Raw genomic sequence first — 17810 nt, forward strand, 5'->3', positions numbered from 1 at the left:
CTTAAACCTTTTCTGAACTGAGAAAATTTTTGAGATGCTTCTAGGCCAGACTCCCCATTTTATAGATGAAGAAATTGAGTTTTTAGTTAATGAGAATCTGTCTTGTCCAGGTCACTCAGCTTACTTGCTAACATGTACAGAATGATTGCTAAAAATATTTTGATTCCGTGTCCAGATTTCTTCTCACACCATATCTTCAGGCTATTTTTTTCAACTGGAAGTTATCTTTTCTGATCTGAAATAATCAATATATATATTTTTATGCCAGGAACTGTGCTAGTTGGTGGAGATATATTGTGGTTCTTTCTCGTGGCACTGTGAGAATGTGTGAGTAGGAATAGTAAAATAGTGAGAAGAAATTTGGAGGAAATGTCAGGTTTTCCCCTTTTAGATACTTTCTGTATATGTGAATCTAATCTTGATTTTTTTGTTTAGGTTTTTCAGTAATTTTGTAATACTTTCTTTTTTTAAAAAAAATCAGGGATACGAGTCAATCCCCTGATTAACTGTTTCTTCTTAGGTAATTTACTAGTGCTAAAGGACCAAAAGGTAGGAATCAGCGACAGAAGACAAGAGCGTCATTGCTTGGAAAAATTCTTAAGCTGAATAATTATCTCCAAAGGAATAAGAGTAGAACTCTTTCATCTGTGAGATAATGACAAATGGAAACCAACTAGAATATGCATTGGCAACCTAGAAAAGACCCCTGAAATGTCTTGAAAAATAGATGTATTTTATAAACTAAATTTATGTGACTTCCTGTCTCAAGTACTCATAGGTGAATATATTTCACAGTATTTTCACACTTTTCATTACTTATAGCAAAATAAGGTTATTTTTATAGTGAATATACACATGGGTACATTTTAAAGCACTTTGTCAAAGCAGAGCTGCAACTTGTGATAGATTCAACTCATTCCTCTGCTCCCAGTCTTGCCAATACACACACATAGGTACACATACAAACACACAGGGTTTTTTGGTTGCCCAATTTATTGTTAAGCAAAAAAGGTGCTTTTGCTTAAAATATTTTTCCTAGGTTCCAGTTGCTCAATTATGTGTTAAATAGCCAAAACTTAAAAAACAGTAAAACAACAACAAAAAACAAAACCTCCATATAACAAGTAATTGTCTCAAACAGAGCCACCAAAACACTGGCATGGATGATTCTGTAATGTTGTATAGTCTGCTTCATTCACTTGGCTTTATGTCATGAATGTCTTTTCAAGTCAGCAAGTATTGAAGGTGAATTATAGTAACCTTTAGTATTCTATTATGTGTCCTATTAAAGTTTGTCTGTCCACGACCCTATTGTTGGATGTATAGATAACCTCTACTTTTTTCATTTATGTACATTACATGATAAGAGAGACACTTTATTCATCATTCCTGAAGTTTCCTTCTATTACAATGACTGTCCTGGCATTTTTCTGGGACAGAGTGATTTACTTAACAGGTGCGTTGGGGATGAGGACCTGGGTCTGTGTGGTTGGTTCACATCTCTTTCTTCTGAGAGCCACACTGTTACCAGTGAGCAGTTACTTGTTTTTAAGATGCCAGGACAGGAGGACTGTGGCTGTGAAATTCAGTCTGTCTCATGCTGGGGTTCAGTGTCAGGCAGTGCATTGTGACTGCACCTAAGTGTTGTTCTCCAATAGTCACAGTTGACATTTTGATTCTTGTGTATCTTTGTGTCCTCTTATGATTCTTTTCTTTGCATAAATTTCACAATTGGGATTTTGTTTCAAGTTTGAGTACAGTCATCGGCCCTCAATATCCTAGGGGATTGGTTCCAAGACCCCAGAGATTCCAAAATCTGTGGATGCTCAAATCCCTTATATACAATGGTGTGGTATTTGCATATGACCTATTCCCATCCTCCTGTATGCTTTAAATCATGTACAGGTTACTTATAATACCTAAGACAACATGAATGCTATGTGAATAGTTGTTAATGCTATGTTGTTTAGGGAAGAAGAGTTGGTACATATTCCTTACAAATTCAACTGAAAGTATTTTAAGTCTGCAATAGGTGGACTCTGCAAATGCAGAGCCTGTGAATATAGAGGGCCAATTGTATATTTTAGGTCTTTTAATATAAATTTTTATTTTCTCTAGAAAGTTTGTACCAGTGTTGACTCCTATAAGCAGAGGATAGAATTGTGATCGACACATAATATGTTATATATTTTTATATTATATGTTGTTATAAATATGAATTATATCTATATAGTAAATATATAAAATTATATAAAACATATATTTTGAACCTGATTTTACCCAGAGCAAGTAATAGAAATGGAAGGGAGTTCTGAACCATCTGAGAGTTTTCATATGAAACAATTTTGGCCATTTTATGTATATTTGCTGTACCTACAGGTGTATGTTTATATTAGGTGATTTGAAAAGGAGCATTTGGTGCTAGAAACACAAATAGGACTTTTTAAAAATATATCATGAGAGGCACTGGGACTGAATTAGAACAAGATATATTCCATGATTTTATAGTAATGTCAAAATGGATTCTGCTGTCATTCATAACTAAAAAGAACCAATAAAAAATAAAGAAAAATAAAATAAAAACATATCATTTGTAGAAATAGGGAGTGCATTGTTTAGTTAATCAAGAAAATCAGAATGATCTCCAAGAAAAGTCGGCTGGACCCTTCCTGTCTGCCCGGTTTAAGTGAGGGCTGGTGGTCATTTTCTTGGGAAACGGGAAATTTTGTTTTCATGAGTCAGGAATGTTCAGACTCTGGAGGAATTTGCATCATTTATTCCACAGAGTATTCTTTTGTGTTTTCACCAAAAATAAGAATAGCATTGTAGGTATCCAATTTTTTTTTTTCTGAAACAAAGTGGAAAACATTCACTTAGCCTTTGGAGATGTTCAGTAGAAACTGAGCTCACCTCCTTCTTAGTACTGAGTGAAATTGGCTGTGATGTGCTCGTTGTTGAAGGGAATATAGTAAGCAACTCCTGGAAAGAAAAGAATAAAATGGGGTCATCATGGTGCATGTAATCAACCCTACTTCCCAAATGATCAGCCCAATAAATTTATTTGAGGAATAAAATAACCCTAGTGAGAAATGGGCACTTTGTTAGTCTGGAAGAAATATGGAATTGGAATTTGGGGAGTTCTTGTTTCTAGTTTCCAGGTTGGTATTTTGTGGAGCATGTCTTAAGATGTGCCAGCCTCTTTTTCCCCCCACAAAGAAAATTTTGTTAATAATATTTTCTTTGAAGGGTTATCTTCAGGATTAGAAATAGTGACTGCTGGGTGCCTCATATAGGACCCAACACATAATAATTATACAACAAATGGTAGTTATTATTAAAATGGCTTATTTCAGTCAAAATTAGGGCATTCAAGAAGTATTTCACTTTTTGGGGGGAAGATTTTGTAAGAAATAGGGATGGGAAGTGGGTTGAGAATTTTGTCTTTTAGGACAGGGAAGATAAAAAATGACAGCATCCATTATCTTCCAGGTGCATCATTATCTTCCAGGTAGTTCAGGCAATAGAAACAGTGACAAGTTCAGGCCCATTTTTTTTGAATCTCAGAGACCTTTCCCTTTGCCATCCTTCTCTCAGAGAAAGAAAGTAATTGGTAGACACAAAAATTAGTCTAATATTAGTTCTCAGGGCAATTTTCTGAGATAAAAGAGGTAGGAGAATTGATAATAATAATTTCCACTTTTGAATACATGCCATACAAAAGGCCCAGTACTTAAATACATTATTTGTAATCTGCCCAGTAACTTAAGAAATTGTTATAGCCATTTCCATTTTATAACTGTGGAGACTGGTCCAGAGAAGATTCATCACTTGCCTAATGCATGTCTTAAATAAAAGAAGGGAATTCTTGCCAAGGCCTGTGCAGCTCCAGGATCTTTGTTATGTGCTATGCTACAGTCCTACAAATTCTGACTGGCCAGGTTTTGTTAATTATATGACAGATGCTAAGAACAACAGCTTTCCCATTGTGGTACTGTATAACAAAGCCTTCTTATCAAGCCACAGCCTTAGCACTGCTGTGACTTTGGCTTTCCATCGCTCTGCATGTTGACAGCGAACATTAGCTTAACCAGGTAACATCATCTTTAGACAAAACTATACACCAGTTCTCTTTAAGTTGGAGGGTATATTAGTATTTGGGCAAAGACTAACTAATGTTAAGGTTTTGCTGGAGTGTGAGTTTGGAAACCTGGGTTTGATTGTCTTCTTTCTCACATGCTAGATGCCTGCTTTGCACAAGTCCTTTTAATGTCACTAAGATTGTTGCTCCCACTGTAAAAAGAGGGCCACTAATACTTAAAGAGTTAATGTATCTATCGAAGGGCTATATATGTATGTGTGTGTGTGTGTGTGTGTGTGTGTGTGTGTATGTTTATGGATATACATATCACATCTATATTTATGTAATTACTGTATAAATTATTATAAATACATATTTAGTCTCACATTTATTGATTAAATGAATGAATGAATGAAATAAAATAATGGATGTAGCCTCCCAACTACAGAAGATATGCTCATCCCTTTTCTTCTCTCACCTTCATTCAAAGGTGTTTTGTCGCTGAGGAATTGCCAGTATGTTTTGTGATTAACATTTTCAGCAATATTGTTGATGGAAGAGACAACAAGGCCCCAAGATGTCATTGTGGTTTCAAATCTAAGAATAAAATAATACATAATTAATACCTCACTTTAAGTCAGGCAATAAGTGGAGGTAAGATGAGGGGGCAGAGAAATTCTAAGTTCTTTTAAAGATCAGATAAAATCCTGCTTAAAAGAAAAAGATGCAAATGACTAATGAATATGAAAGTACTTTGCCTGAAATCAAATGAAATTAAAATGAATGGATTTTTAAAATCAAATTTAAAAAGTGTAAATGCCCGCAATGGGTAAAAAAATTACATGAATGATGGAATGAATATCTGAGATTGGATATTTGAAAGTTATGAAAATAATATTTTCAATAATTTTCAGCAAAATGGGAAAATAAGCAATAATGCTAAATGAAAATATGGGATTCATATCTTATAGAAATATCTGTTCCACTTATAGGATGATTACAACTGTTTGTAATATGCATAGAAAAAACAAAATTATAAAAAGTATTAACATTGGTTATATTGTGAACGGACTGTAGATTTGTTTTCTTCCTTATGCTTTTTCCCTCCTAAAATTTATTATGTGTACTTATTATATTTACAATCAGAAAAAGAAAAGTCAGGCAACATTAAAGCTAAGCGTAGAAAAGAACAGTATATTCAGAAGGTTTGAAAATTAATCTCCTTTTTTCTTTCCATGAGTGGGCACTTTCCCTTGGCTCATTCTAAACAGACTTACCTATTTTTCTTTATTGTTTTCTCTTTGCAAACTATAAGCATTCCCCAAAGTTTAGCTTTTTCCTCCATAATTTATTCCTGTATTCTGCTCTTCCCTGACAGGAGAGTGGAAAGAACATGAGCTTCAGAGTCAGTCACATCTGAGCTTAGCTCTCCACGCTGCCAGTTACGCATTATTTGATCTTAGGAATGTTCCTTAGTTTGCTTGGGCCTAGGGTGTCATCTGTAAAATGGGAAATATTAGAGCTGCCTCATGTTTTTTTGGGGGCACGCGTCTGCCACCTACTGCATAGTTCCTTAACTTTGTCATCTCTATAAGATGATTTTCCGATCTCTTTTGCCTATCTTGGTGTCTTTTCCAAGGACTTCTCTAAATGTCTCCAGTGTTTCAAGTTGGAACACATAATTTTTTAAACCAGTCTGATTGTTTTCTAAAAGACATTATTTTTGACACTCCCATCAATAGTTTTGGGGCGTTCTCTTGCCTTCCACTTTATGTCACTGCACAGTCTTCCTTGGTGTGTTTCATTTACTCCAGGTGAGGTCCTTGTCACTTCACAGCTTCATTACTGTAGCCACCATAGGTTTTGTGCTTGCCTCCTCTTCTCACAGTCCAAGTAACATTTTACAACACGGGTCTCCTTACACAAAAACTTGTAATGCTTATCTGCAATATCTACAGTATGAAAGCTGATCTCCTTAGCCTGGGACTTCAGACTTTTTATACTGTCATCCAACCTACCCTTTCAGATGTCACTTAATTTAGCCCTCTATCCTCTCCTCTATGAACACCAGTCTACTCACTAACCCCAGATTGTGCACTCCTATCTCAAATGCTTTATTATAGCACAGATTCCACATCTTCCTAAATAGTACCTAGTTGTTGGGGCCCAACAAAGCCGTGGAGTCTGAGTCTTCTAATCCACAGTGGACTCTCCTTGACCTGTATGACTTAACATTGACTCATTTGACTTATATTGACATGTATGATTTAAATTTTCATGAGCTCCTCAAGGGGCTATTATAAAAGCATGTTAAATTAGCAGAAGGAATACAAGTAAGGATACGGAGGGAGAGAAAGAGAAAGTATTTGAGGGCAGTACTAGGAGAACGGCAAGCAACACTCGCAGCACTCACTTGAACATGGAATTTTTGCGCTGTGCTTCTTCTAGGACAACCAGTAACACTGATCCACTTCTCACACTAACTGGGATGGTCACATTGAAGAGCAGCTCTACCCCTCTCAGCTGGTTGTTTATGGTATATGTGACAGTGATATTAGATGCTGAGGTTGGGACAGGGAAAGGGTAATTGGATAGAGTTGGTTGCGCCTCATGATCTGTGAAGAGTGAAGATATAAAATATGTCAAAGTTTATGGGGTTCATGTGGTTGGTGTGAAGTCTGTTACTGACAACTTATCCCAGAAACATTTCAAGCAAGTAATAAGTTTCAGACCATTTAACAAGGTACTTGGACAACTAATGTAGAATCCTGGCAAAGACTCTATGGCCAACTTGTTAAAGTTGGGAAATCATTGGGAAACAGCCCAAGGAGTTAGGTGAGTATAAATATTCAGTATGGTTGGGAACATTTGGTCTCTGTAGATTCTGTGTTGAAATGGACAAGAAGTTTATAATCTCTTCTTGTCTTAGGAAGTTAATTTAAGAGAATAATACTTTATGTTGGTATTTGATTAGAAAGAAGAGCTAGAAATCCATACCAATACTATCTCTGGAGTATACAATTTTGATGAAGGATCCCTACTTTCTAAACACACATTTCTGCAATATTTGAATTTTACATATTTCTGTGTTGTATTTATAATTGGATAAAATAAAGATATTTCAAATTAAAAAGTAGCATACTATTTTTCCACACCATCCCTTTGGTGTTTTGTGAGATCAAGCTTTCATAATTAGATGACTAAAATGTCAGCTGTTTTATCTTAGGCCTCCCAAATAAAATCAATAATTGGTCATCTTTTTTGCTTTTGCATTGTGAATGGATTTAATTTCTATTTAATACTTGTTTCATTATTCCAAATATTATAGTTTTTGTGTATTTGTCTCCTACTTTGTAAAAAGCAGATATGATAAGATATGCATAATGTTTGGCGGTATTTGTCAAATGAATGTGAAGCTATTTGGTTTTCAGACTATAGGCCTCCCTTCTCTAGCATCCCACAAAATGCTTTGTCCATAGTTGTTTTCAATAAATGTATGCTGAATGAAGTAGACATGGGGCTGAATTCTGAGGGTTGAATGGTATGGCTGTATGCTAACATATGCTCTTGGGGATTTTAAGACAGATGTGGGAGGAAGACATACAAAGTTTACATGCCACTTAACTTTGACCTACATTTCATCTTGGCATAAGGTGCTGACTTATGACATAAGTAGAGGTAGATATTAAGAGTTCTTACCAGGACCACAGGTCACTTGGGGTACATCTAGGTATGTCTTGCCTTTCAGAGAAGGAAGGATTTGGGCAATGGACATGGGGTTTTGGAATTTCCCCTGCTTAATCTCATCCAGTATTATATTCATAGTCTTCTCACAGTCCCACTTCTTGTTAGGTTGCTCAGGTGTCACTGAGAGGGCCTGGGACAAGAGGGAGAGAGGGGAGGAAGAGAGGAACATGGGGAGAAAGGGAGAATGAAAGAGAGAGACAGAGAGAAAGATTAGGTATAGCTTTACTTACATGCCTTGTAAGGGATACACAGCTCTGGGAACTATATTTTTCTTCCTCAATGCTGCACTTCTACCACTTAGCGCAGTATCTATCACATATTAGTCACAAAACAAAGACTGGTGAGATGGTCAGATTCAAGGAACACCAGTAGGGCTGCCATATTTATGAGCAGACTTTGGGTGTAGAGTGAGGGTGAGAGTGGGCAAAGCCAACCCCATTGGGAGCTGTGATTTAGACAAACCTGGCCATACACATGTAGCCGACTTCCCTTGTTTTGTGTTGTCATGTGCACCCTCGGGTGGACTTTCCCTATAGCTCATAACTGTCAGCACTGCCAATCAGAGGCTCCACCATGAAGGCTGTGGGTGGGTTCGTGGCCTGGGCTGGGCTGATCTCAGTGCACCAACGCCTTGGGGACAGTGACTGGTGGATACATGAACTATTTAATCTTTCTCTGACATAGGTAGTTGGGGAGAGAAACACTTCTTTTTCCTGTTGGGGTTTTTCAGCTGGGACTGTGCGAGTGCACATTGAGTCATCATCTTCCTGAAATACTTTGAAGAAGCCACGTAGCAGGAGAGAATGAGGGAAACCAGGCTGAGATGAGAAAAGAAAGGTGGTCCATGATATCATGGTTTGAACCCTTTATTCAGATTATTCCTGAGACCACCTAATGTAGCCTTGGAATTCCAAGTGTATATGATATTCCCATTTTTTTTAGCAAAATGATTTGTAGTTTAGTTTACAGAAAAATGAGTCTTGATTAATATACCAACCAATTCACTTAACATTGTTGAGTTTTTTATCTAATGGGTTAAATAAAAGCACAATTCCTGCTTGACAATTTCAAATTGACATTTGAAATTCTATGGGCTAATATTTAAAAGGATTTTGTAATGTGATGTACAAACTACCATTACCACATTCTTTCCTTTACAGTTGTGCTGGCTAGGGCCACCAGAGCACGTTAAAGGGCTGAGATTGCTGATGACTGGTTTGCCTGGAGCTGGTTATGGGGAATGGAAGAAGGTAGAGATGAGTCAGAAATGGTTCTCTCAGCTAGAGAGAGAGGTATGGACACTTTGACAGTTGTGACATGTATGACCATACTGTTGTCTTTGGCAAGCATGAACCATAGATCTTGCTGCAGGTGACTTTACAAAGCAGTTTGGTTTAAGAAGTATCAGATAGATACTCCTCAGTAACAATATCCCCCCAAATTCTGCTAAGAAAGAGTTACCAATGCCAATACTCTATATTGTTAAGCTATTAGATGTCATTAATAACAATCATGAATGGGTTTATGAGATCCCTTGTCAGTGTAAGTTCCTATCTGAGGAAGCTTAAAGTGATAGCATTTAGAGAGAAATGTGGGAACAGAGGAAATGCCTTGAGAGTGCCATTGGGTAGGGAGTGGGTAGCTTGAGCCATGTGAAGGGAACCATCATCTTGGAAGAGGGAAAACAAAGGCTAAAAAGATTTAATATTAATAGCACTGCTGTTCTTCTGGGAGAGACCACGAACAGTGAGCGAGTGTGAAATTGCATCTGTGATTTTTTTTTGTACATCACATTTCTTTTAACTTAGTTGCAATTTCACTATTGTAGAGAAAATGAAATTCCAAGAAATTCAGTATTTGTTCAAGATAGTGGGCAGATCTGGGATTCAAACCCAAGTTGTTATACCTGCAGAACCCTTTGATCTCAATACCAGAACATTTTAGATTAGATGGAGGTTATATATTAGATACTTGCTGACTTCAGATAGAGTCACTGCCTGAGTAAACTCCAGGTGGGCAGCGTCTTAACTGAGAAACCCACATGGTCTGTGGTGTTTGGGTTTGGAGGAAAAGCTTTAGTTCCCAGGTACAGCTTATCAGAGTATAACTAACAGATGATAAGATCCAAAACAGAATTCATAAGGCAAATTTACAAAATAAACACTTCTCTATCAGGCATTAGGTTGAAGCAAGATTATTTTAGCTGAGTCATGACTTTCTTCCCTCTACCCCCACCAATTCGTATGCCATTTCTTCCAGACTACCTGTTTTCTTTCATGGAGTTTTCTAGACCTGAGTACTGGGGATTCTCTTGTATGATTGACTCAACCATGGAAAATATCCAGTGCTTTGTACTGTGACAGACTCTTATTAACCATGACATGAAAACTGACTTGATTCTTATTTGTCAATACTAAACATGGTACATTGGAATGGGGATTTGTTTTTATTCTTATGTTTAACATTAACTGATACTTAGGTTGTTTATGCCCTTTACTAATTTTTAATGTCTGGAAAATACCAATATCAGCATTTATTTCTCAGGAGACAGTTTCCTTTTAGTAGCAGTCCAGGGTTAGATTAGGTTTAGTGCTGGCATCCTAACTCCAGCATTCTCCCTTTCCTGATGTGGAGAGTTCATGTGCAGCTTTTCTCTTAATCCCATAAGATATTTTGAGACTTCAGAGCATAAATTTCTCAGTATAGATCAGAGGATTTGGCCCAGGTGACTTTTTAATATCCTGGGTGCATCAGCATTCCACAGAGGATGCTGCCTTAATCAACTAGGGTAGGGAGAAGGTGTTGTTGGAGCTATCAAGCATCATCTTACCAACCCCAAGTTTGGAAATATATACTAGGGAGTGTAGGACTGAGTGTGGGCTTGGTAACAGACTGGTTCTACCATTTATGAGGGAATTTTTTGAGTCAATTTTAGATTATTTTCATTAACCATTTAAAATGAAAATTGACTTTTTTTGGATCAAGACAAAGGGGTAAAAAGAGCATTTGGCTGGCAAGATTGAATCAGAAAATTCAATTTTTTTGAGGACCTGCTTTAATATTATTATGTACACATCAAACTTTCAATCATTATTACTATGACCAGTAAACTTGTCATTATTAATAATAAACCAATTCATTTCTTGAATTTATTTATTTCATTTTTTCCCAAGTGAGGAAAATAAATTCATATAGATTTGTTTTCATACTTTATCTATGAGATAAGAGATAATTAACACTTACCTGCATTTAACCAGTGGAGAAACTGAGGCACAGGTGCCATTAGAAATCTACTTCAAAGTTGAGCTTTTCCAGAGATGTCAGCAGACATCTGATCTCTTGATCCTACAATCTGGGCTTATTGGCTTGGACTTGATCAAGGGCATCCAAGACGTATTTACCTGCATGGCAAGGCCAGTACTGTAGATGTCTCCGATGATGCCATTGTCTTTGATCTGATTGCTGATGTTCTCCACAATATTCTTTAGTACCTGACCAAACAGGGCTCTATAGCTTTCATCGGAACCTACAGGGATCTTGTTGTACATGCAGGTCAGAGCCAAGGTTGCCACTGCTCCCGTGTCTGTGAATCACAGAGGGGACAGACCTACCACCATCATTGCCACCACTGCATTTTGAACAGCTAACATTTGTATGTGCTCATGGAGTTCTAGTTACATGATTTCACTTAGTCCTCAGGATAATCTGTGGAATAGGAAACTGTATTTAATTTCCTTAAGAGATGGGGAAATGGGGGGTCTGAGAAGTTAAATAACTGCCCAATCCTACACAACCAGTAAGCAACAGGGCCAGAACTTGAACCTAGATCTCTGCACCTTTACAGCTCATACTTTCCATTAATGTAGACTGGTGGTATGTTCAATCCTATGCTTTTTGTCTAGTTTTTATCTTTCAAAAATCCACCATTTTTGAAAATCTGACCATCACCACATTTCAGTGAAATCTTCTCTGTCATTTGCAGCCTCTTTTCTGAACTCATTTAGCATTTGTTGTTTTGCCTGTTCTGCGATTTCAGCACCCTCTGCTGTGTTTTGTGGCTGTTATGCTCTGTGAACACTTGAATTATGGGAACTTTGCATCCCCCAGAGCACTTGACACAGGGACTTTGCCATTATTAGTGTGTGATAAACTTGTGTGGACTGAATGAGGAAGCTCTGATGTGACAAGACCAGAACAAATGGAAAACTTGCCAGATAACATTTTTTTATTTTACTGATCTTTTCCTCCTACCCTAATCTCCACCTGAAAGTCAGGTAACTTCATTCCAGGTGATAGTGTTATTAAAACCCAGAGGCAAAGAAGTCCAGAGTTTCTGATTGGCTGAGATGCCCCAGAAATGTTCGAGGATGAAAAGGGAGATGCGTCTGTTCTTGATCCAGAGAAGGGCCCAGAGTACATTTATCTGCTTGTTGATAGAAATTGATATGAGACAGGTTTCTGATGAGGCACAGATAAAGGGCAAAGCCTGAGATAATGCTACTGATGAGAGAGTGGCAGAGGGCCATGACGGTGACCCCTACAGAGAAGAGATCATTACACCCTGAGGAATGGACCAAAGAAGGATGTGCAAGGAGAAAGCTTCCATGCACTAGCAGCTGAAAGCTTTCAGAATGAAGGAATAAGATAGTCCCAGTGTTTCTTGAAGCCGGGAACATTATGGGTTAGACAGTTGCTGTTTAATAGAAAGAGGATATTTGGATGTAATAAGAGAGAAGCATTAGGAAAATTGAGTGTGGAAGCATTAGCAGCAATTAAAGATGGTGCAGGGCAGGGCTGAAGCAATGCATCACTTTGGAAGTAACCCCTACACTTGGGTGACATGTTTATTGTTCCCAGTGGAGGTTCTGTAGCTGCTAGACATTTCAAATATTATCCTTGTTTCTACATGTTACTATCTCCCCTTCCTTCATTTATTCCCTAATTCACATATCCAACAAACTTTGCTAAATGTCTCCCATTTGCACAAGCTTGCATGGTTCTCAGGTTTTTCAAATTCCTTTCTTTCTTGTCCAGCTCCACCACTAAGCACATTGTGCCTGTGATGTTCTCAGCTTAGGGCAGTGTCTGATGGTGGCCACTTACCCACGTTGAACGGAGCGGTATTGGATAGCAGGGTCTTGGCAAAGCGGACTGCTATTGGCAAGGTTGATTCTGAGTTCTTCTGGCACAGTGCCAAGATCGCCAGACTTGGCCCATAGAAAGCTGTCACTTGGTCATTAGGGCCTCAAGAGGGAATAAAGAGTCTTTGTTATACTAACATTCCTCATGCTCGAGACATTTATGAAGAAGGAAAAACTAAATTTTAAAAATAGAAATCGCTAGAACACTTCTCCCTAAAGAAAGAGTATTGGCAAAGGGTAACTTCAGTGTTTTTCAGAATATCATCTGGCAATTGAACAGAATAAAAGGGATGATGGGATGATGCTATTTCCAATGAGTGTGAACAGTCTGTTGACTTTCTAGGTTTTTTTTTTTGACTGAGGAGTGAATCTGTCACTGGTGGAATTATCAGAGAAGGTGACAGTGTAACTCTCCCCACTTCTACTCTTTTCCTTTCTGGGTTTAAAATTTTCAGGAAAGAGACTCTGTGCTCATTCTCCCCTCCCTTCCCATGAGGTCTTACTTGAAGGTGCCCACTTCTCCATTTTCTTTTGCAGAACTGACACTTTACTCCCAGGGTCTCGGCAGGAGGAGGTGAGGGCCATAATGGTGAGGGCGAGCTGCCCAGTAGTTAGGTCTGCAGAGGAGCAAACAGAGCAGTGACATAAGGCATCCTAAGGGGAGGGATCGCCAGGGGTAGGGCTGAGCATATCCAGGTCATTTTGATTTTTTAAACTTATGTACTCACATAATTTTTTGATATTTCTGAAGAAATATATATGGAAAAATACTTAAGGGAGTATTGAATCTAGTATCTTTTGTGTGATCCATGACTTTGCCAATAATCCCTGGTATCTAGTTAAAAAAGCAGCAAGAACACTCACACAAGTTTCCCTATGAAAATAATTTAAAATTTGTTATTGAACTTGGGCCTTAAGGTGACTCCTGTGAGGTAGGCAGAAGAGACATTGTATTGTCATTGTCATTGCTATTAGTTATGGCATTATTGTTATTAGAGGGTGAGGTGAGATTGAGTCACATTCAGTGATTTGTTCAAGGTCACAGAGTAGCTGGCATGTGATAGCTCATGCTGTAGTACCAGTGACTCAGGAGGTTGAGGCAGGAGGATTGTAAGTTTGAGGTCAACCTGGAAAACTTAGACCCTGTCTTAAAAAAGGGCAGGGGATGTAGCTCAGTGGTAGAGCACTTCTGGGTTCAATCCCCAGTGCCCCACCCCCACCCCCCCCCCCAAAAAAAAAAAGAAAAGAAAAGAAAAAGAAACTCAAACTCAAGGTCACAATTGGTAAGTGGCATATTCAGAACTGGAAGTCTGCTCTCTGTGCGTCTAGTTGGGAGCTCTTTCTGGTTCACCATCTTCCTTCATTAATGTTCTCACTTCACACACTTTTCTTTCCAGGTATTTATCAGTGTGTAAGGAAAAGTGATCAGGGTACAGTCAAAGGCAGCATTCAGGTGGTGATGGGGTGACATAAAGTTGGTATCTGAGAGTGGCTAGTGGTGTGTGTGATTGTGAGGGTGGCAAGGGGCTCAGATATCTCACCCGCAGTGTCACTGGCCATGAGCTCATAGGTCAGGAGCTTCTGGGCCTCCAGGTTGTAGGTCCCAGCCAGATTCATGGCAATCAGGATGCTGGGGTTTGGGTAGGCTGATGAGATCACTGAGTTCTCCATGAGTGCTTGTAGGCCATCAACCCAAGGCTGTTGTTCTGAGGGGACAGCTGAGAAGAGAAAAACTACTTATCAAACCTCTTTCCCTTATTCCCTCTCCTCAGAAACATGATTCCCATGTTTTTTTTAATAGAAGATTTGATTGGCGTTGGCAACTTAAATAATTGAAGAGAAATACAGAAAACATTGATTTTTTAAATGTAATTTAGTCCTTACATTTTCTTAAAAACTCACATCTGGGGTTGTAAAAGTTATTTTTCATTTACTATGTTTAAGTGATATGGCTCATGGACATTTCACATGACTTCTGGTAACTTCTTAAAATTACTGTTTGCCTTGCATCTATGTTCACCCTACTCTTCCATGAAGAATATTAAAGATTTGGGACAGGATGTTCCTCAGTCATTACCAAAACCTCCCACTACCTCCCTGGTAGTGGTACCAGGTCTCAGTGGCCACTAAGTGTCTGTCTTGTACCAGCAAGCATCATTCCTGCAATAGTACTTCAGCTCATCTTAATAAAAAATGCATCAACTTGGTTCACAAGTTCTTTGAGTCAGGAATGATGAACAGCACACACTTGCACCCTGACTCACCCACTTTGGAACTCTTACAGTGATTGCTCTTCCAATCACTTTCTCATCAGCAGACTTTTATCTGAGGTCTTTGCCTCTTCACAGGGTAACTGTTTCCCTGGCCATCTCAGAATAAACAGCATACTCACAGCACAAGCTTCGGGTCTGGGTACTAGTCCCAGCCATAGCCCAGAGAAGGTTTAGGAGGTAGAAGGAAAGCCAAGCCATTTCACTCTCCTGTCCTGCCCACGTTTCCCTGTCCACAGATACCAGTGTTTGCAAGTGGAGTGTTATTCTACCTTCTTTTATATACGCTTATCGTTGTAAAACACTCTGCTCCTGACCCAGCCACTCCTCACTACTTAAGCTGACTTTTCCTGATATAACCAATTTCCATTGCTTATCTGTGTTTACCCACTGTATAGACCCTCCATGGTGTCTGAAGGTGACTTCTAGGCAGTACAGTGATACAGAGAATTGGGGCTAGGTGTAGCAAAGACAGTGACAAGAAAGTAGCTTTTACCAAGTTTCTAGGTCATTACATTAGAAAGTTTGGCTAATGTGTGAGTATAAAACAAGACTTCTATTCCTTACTGCATCAGTCGAATAATCTACTGAATGTTTATCTGCAGCCACTTTGTTGAGGTTTGGTTGATTTGTGGGCACGAGCTCATTTATGGTCCAAGGCCCCTTTTTTGGTTCTCAGGTGGGGATCTTCCAGGTGAAGTTTGGCTTTATGCAATTAATCAAGTTAACCTGGACCTGGTTCTGGCCCAGATTCTTTGAAGATTTTTAAACAAGACCTCTGTTTCATTAAAAAAAAATTATCTTTCTTTACCTGGGGATGACAACAGTCTTCAACACCCAAACCCTTCAGACAAGTAATTAGATAATAAGGCATCAGTTAACTAGATAAAGTATATATATATATATATATATATATATATATATATATATATATATATATATATATATATATATATATATTTAGAAATGTACCCATTTTATAAAGCAAAGAAAACTCCTCTATAATACAGAACTGGAACAGTATTTTGAAATTATGAAGGAAGGGGCTGATTCTTTTCTGCATTTTAAGTAGCTGCTTTTTGGGGGGAATTGTCCAGTGGCTCTCATCTTAAAATAAAATTCAAAGTCTTTATGACTTACAAGGCTCTATAAGATGTGGCTTCTGGGTTTCCTTTAAGTCCTTACCTCCAGGATCCCACCCAGGACGCTCTTCTAGATATCCTTGTGGTGGCTTCTCACTTCCTTCATCTTTTTGTCCAAAGGGAAGCTTTTAGAGAGGCCTTCCAGACCATCCCCTATTAACCTCACCCCCACCAGCATCACCACACCCTTCCCTGCTGTAACTTATGGCTGTCACACTGTGTACAGTTGTTTACTGTCTTCCTCCCCATTAGAATAACTACTTCAAGGAGGTAGGGGTTGGTTTGTTTTTCTCACTCCTCAATCCCCAGCACTTGTGACTTGAATGAGTGAATTAGTGAACTAATTTGTTGGTGGTTTTGTGAGGTGAGAACACAGGATACATATTAGGGTGTGCTAGACAATATCTAACGTGAGCCGGTGTCTCCACTTCCTGCTATTCCTGCCCTTGTACAATTCCCTTCTGCAGAGTATGGGATAGTGTGCCAGTTCTAACATTTTTTTTTTGGATTTGTCATCCAAAATTACTATCTTCAGTGTATAGTCTAGACCTGACAATTGCTCTCTGTACTAGCAGCACCATGAGGGCCTGGAAGGGCTTACATCTTTTTCCTGTCTCTACTGTTACTTTCAAGGTAAGTCACAGTAGCAAGAGGATAGAATCCACTGCAGTCTAATAATGGGGACATGTGTCCCACCTGCTCCAAGGAATCTCCAAGTTTTCTCCATTATGAACACCATAGCTACCAACTCCTGAAAAGAGGACAGGGGAGAGTTGAACTGAGAATTGAGAATCAGTATCAGAAAGTGGTATGTAGGAGTAGGGTTCAGCCTCTGTCTATGAAGCAGTATCAGAAAGTGGTATGTAGGAGTAGGGTTCAGCCTCTGTCTATGAAGCAGGGTCGCAGGTGGAAGAGAGGAAGATTATCATGAAGAAAGTATGAGGAGTAATTTAAAATATTTTGATTCTACCTGAGGATATCTTTCTTCTGGGAGTTACTTGAAATGGGCTATTTGTGTGATATGTGAAGCACCTTCCACCCTTTGACATCTTTTTTAAAAAAAGTTTTATTTGTTCTTATTAGTTATATATGACAGTAGATTGGAGCCTTTTGACATCTTAAAGGTACTTCTGGCTCCTGGCTGTATCTGTATGCAACTCAGGTACTTGGTATACAGTGCAATTCAGTTCATGCTGCCTAGAAACCTTTCACCCCCTTTTTAAAATGTTTTTTTTTTTTTAAATTTGGTGGAAATGGACATCAGAGGTGATTTTTTTCCTCCCCTTCCTCTCTCCTGCTATTCTCTTTCCACTACTGATCAGATGTGATTTTTTTTGCATGCATATTTAACATGAATACTAGGGTGAATTTATGGGGAACTAAATGGAAAATAAATGTGGGGGAAGAACAAATGGAACCAAGGGAGACAAAC

The 17810-nt window shown here is 38.5% G+C and overlaps 1 protein-coding gene across 1 annotated transcript; it reads right to left on the bottom strand.

Annotated features, from left to right (window-relative positions):
• Nucleotides 1-2917: 2917 nt before the first annotated feature.
• Cblif (cobalamin binding intrinsic factor) lies at nt 2918-15437 on the bottom strand. Its single transcript, XM_076844651.2, has 9 exons — nt 15359-15437; nt 14508-14684; nt 13470-13583; nt 12929-13069; nt 11227-11408; nt 7778-7955; nt 6492-6693; nt 4557-4675; nt 2918-2979 (listed from the first exon to the last, which is right to left on the bottom strand). The coding sequence occupies exons 1-9, from the start codon at nt 15435-15437 to the stop codon at nt 2918-2920; spliced, it is 1254 nt and encodes a 417-aa protein (XP_076700766.2).
• Nucleotides 15438-17810: the final 2373 nt, after the last annotated feature.

The sequence above is a fragment of the Callospermophilus lateralis genome, chromosome 2 (genome assembly GCF_048772815.1).
Source record: "Callospermophilus lateralis isolate mCalLat2 chromosome 2, mCalLat2.hap1, whole genome shotgun sequence".
NCBI classification, from domain to species: domain Eukaryota; kingdom Metazoa; phylum Chordata; class Mammalia; order Rodentia; family Sciuridae; genus Callospermophilus; species Callospermophilus lateralis.

Excerpts from the sequence above, each read along its gene's own strand:
- Cblif (XM_076844651.2), bottom strand. The coding sequence starts at position 15,437 with ATGGCTTGGCTTTCCTTCTACCTCCTAAACCTTCTCTGGGCTATGGCT. Across the intron at positions 13,584-14,507 it reads CATGGCCAGTGACACTGCGG|ACCTAACTACTGGGCAGCTC; the intron begins GTGAGATATCTG and ends GCTCCTCTGCAG. Across the intron at positions 4,676-6,491 it reads CGCAAAAATTCCATGTTCAA|ATTTGAAACCACAATGACAT; the intron begins GTGAGTGCTGCG and ends TTTTATTCTTAG.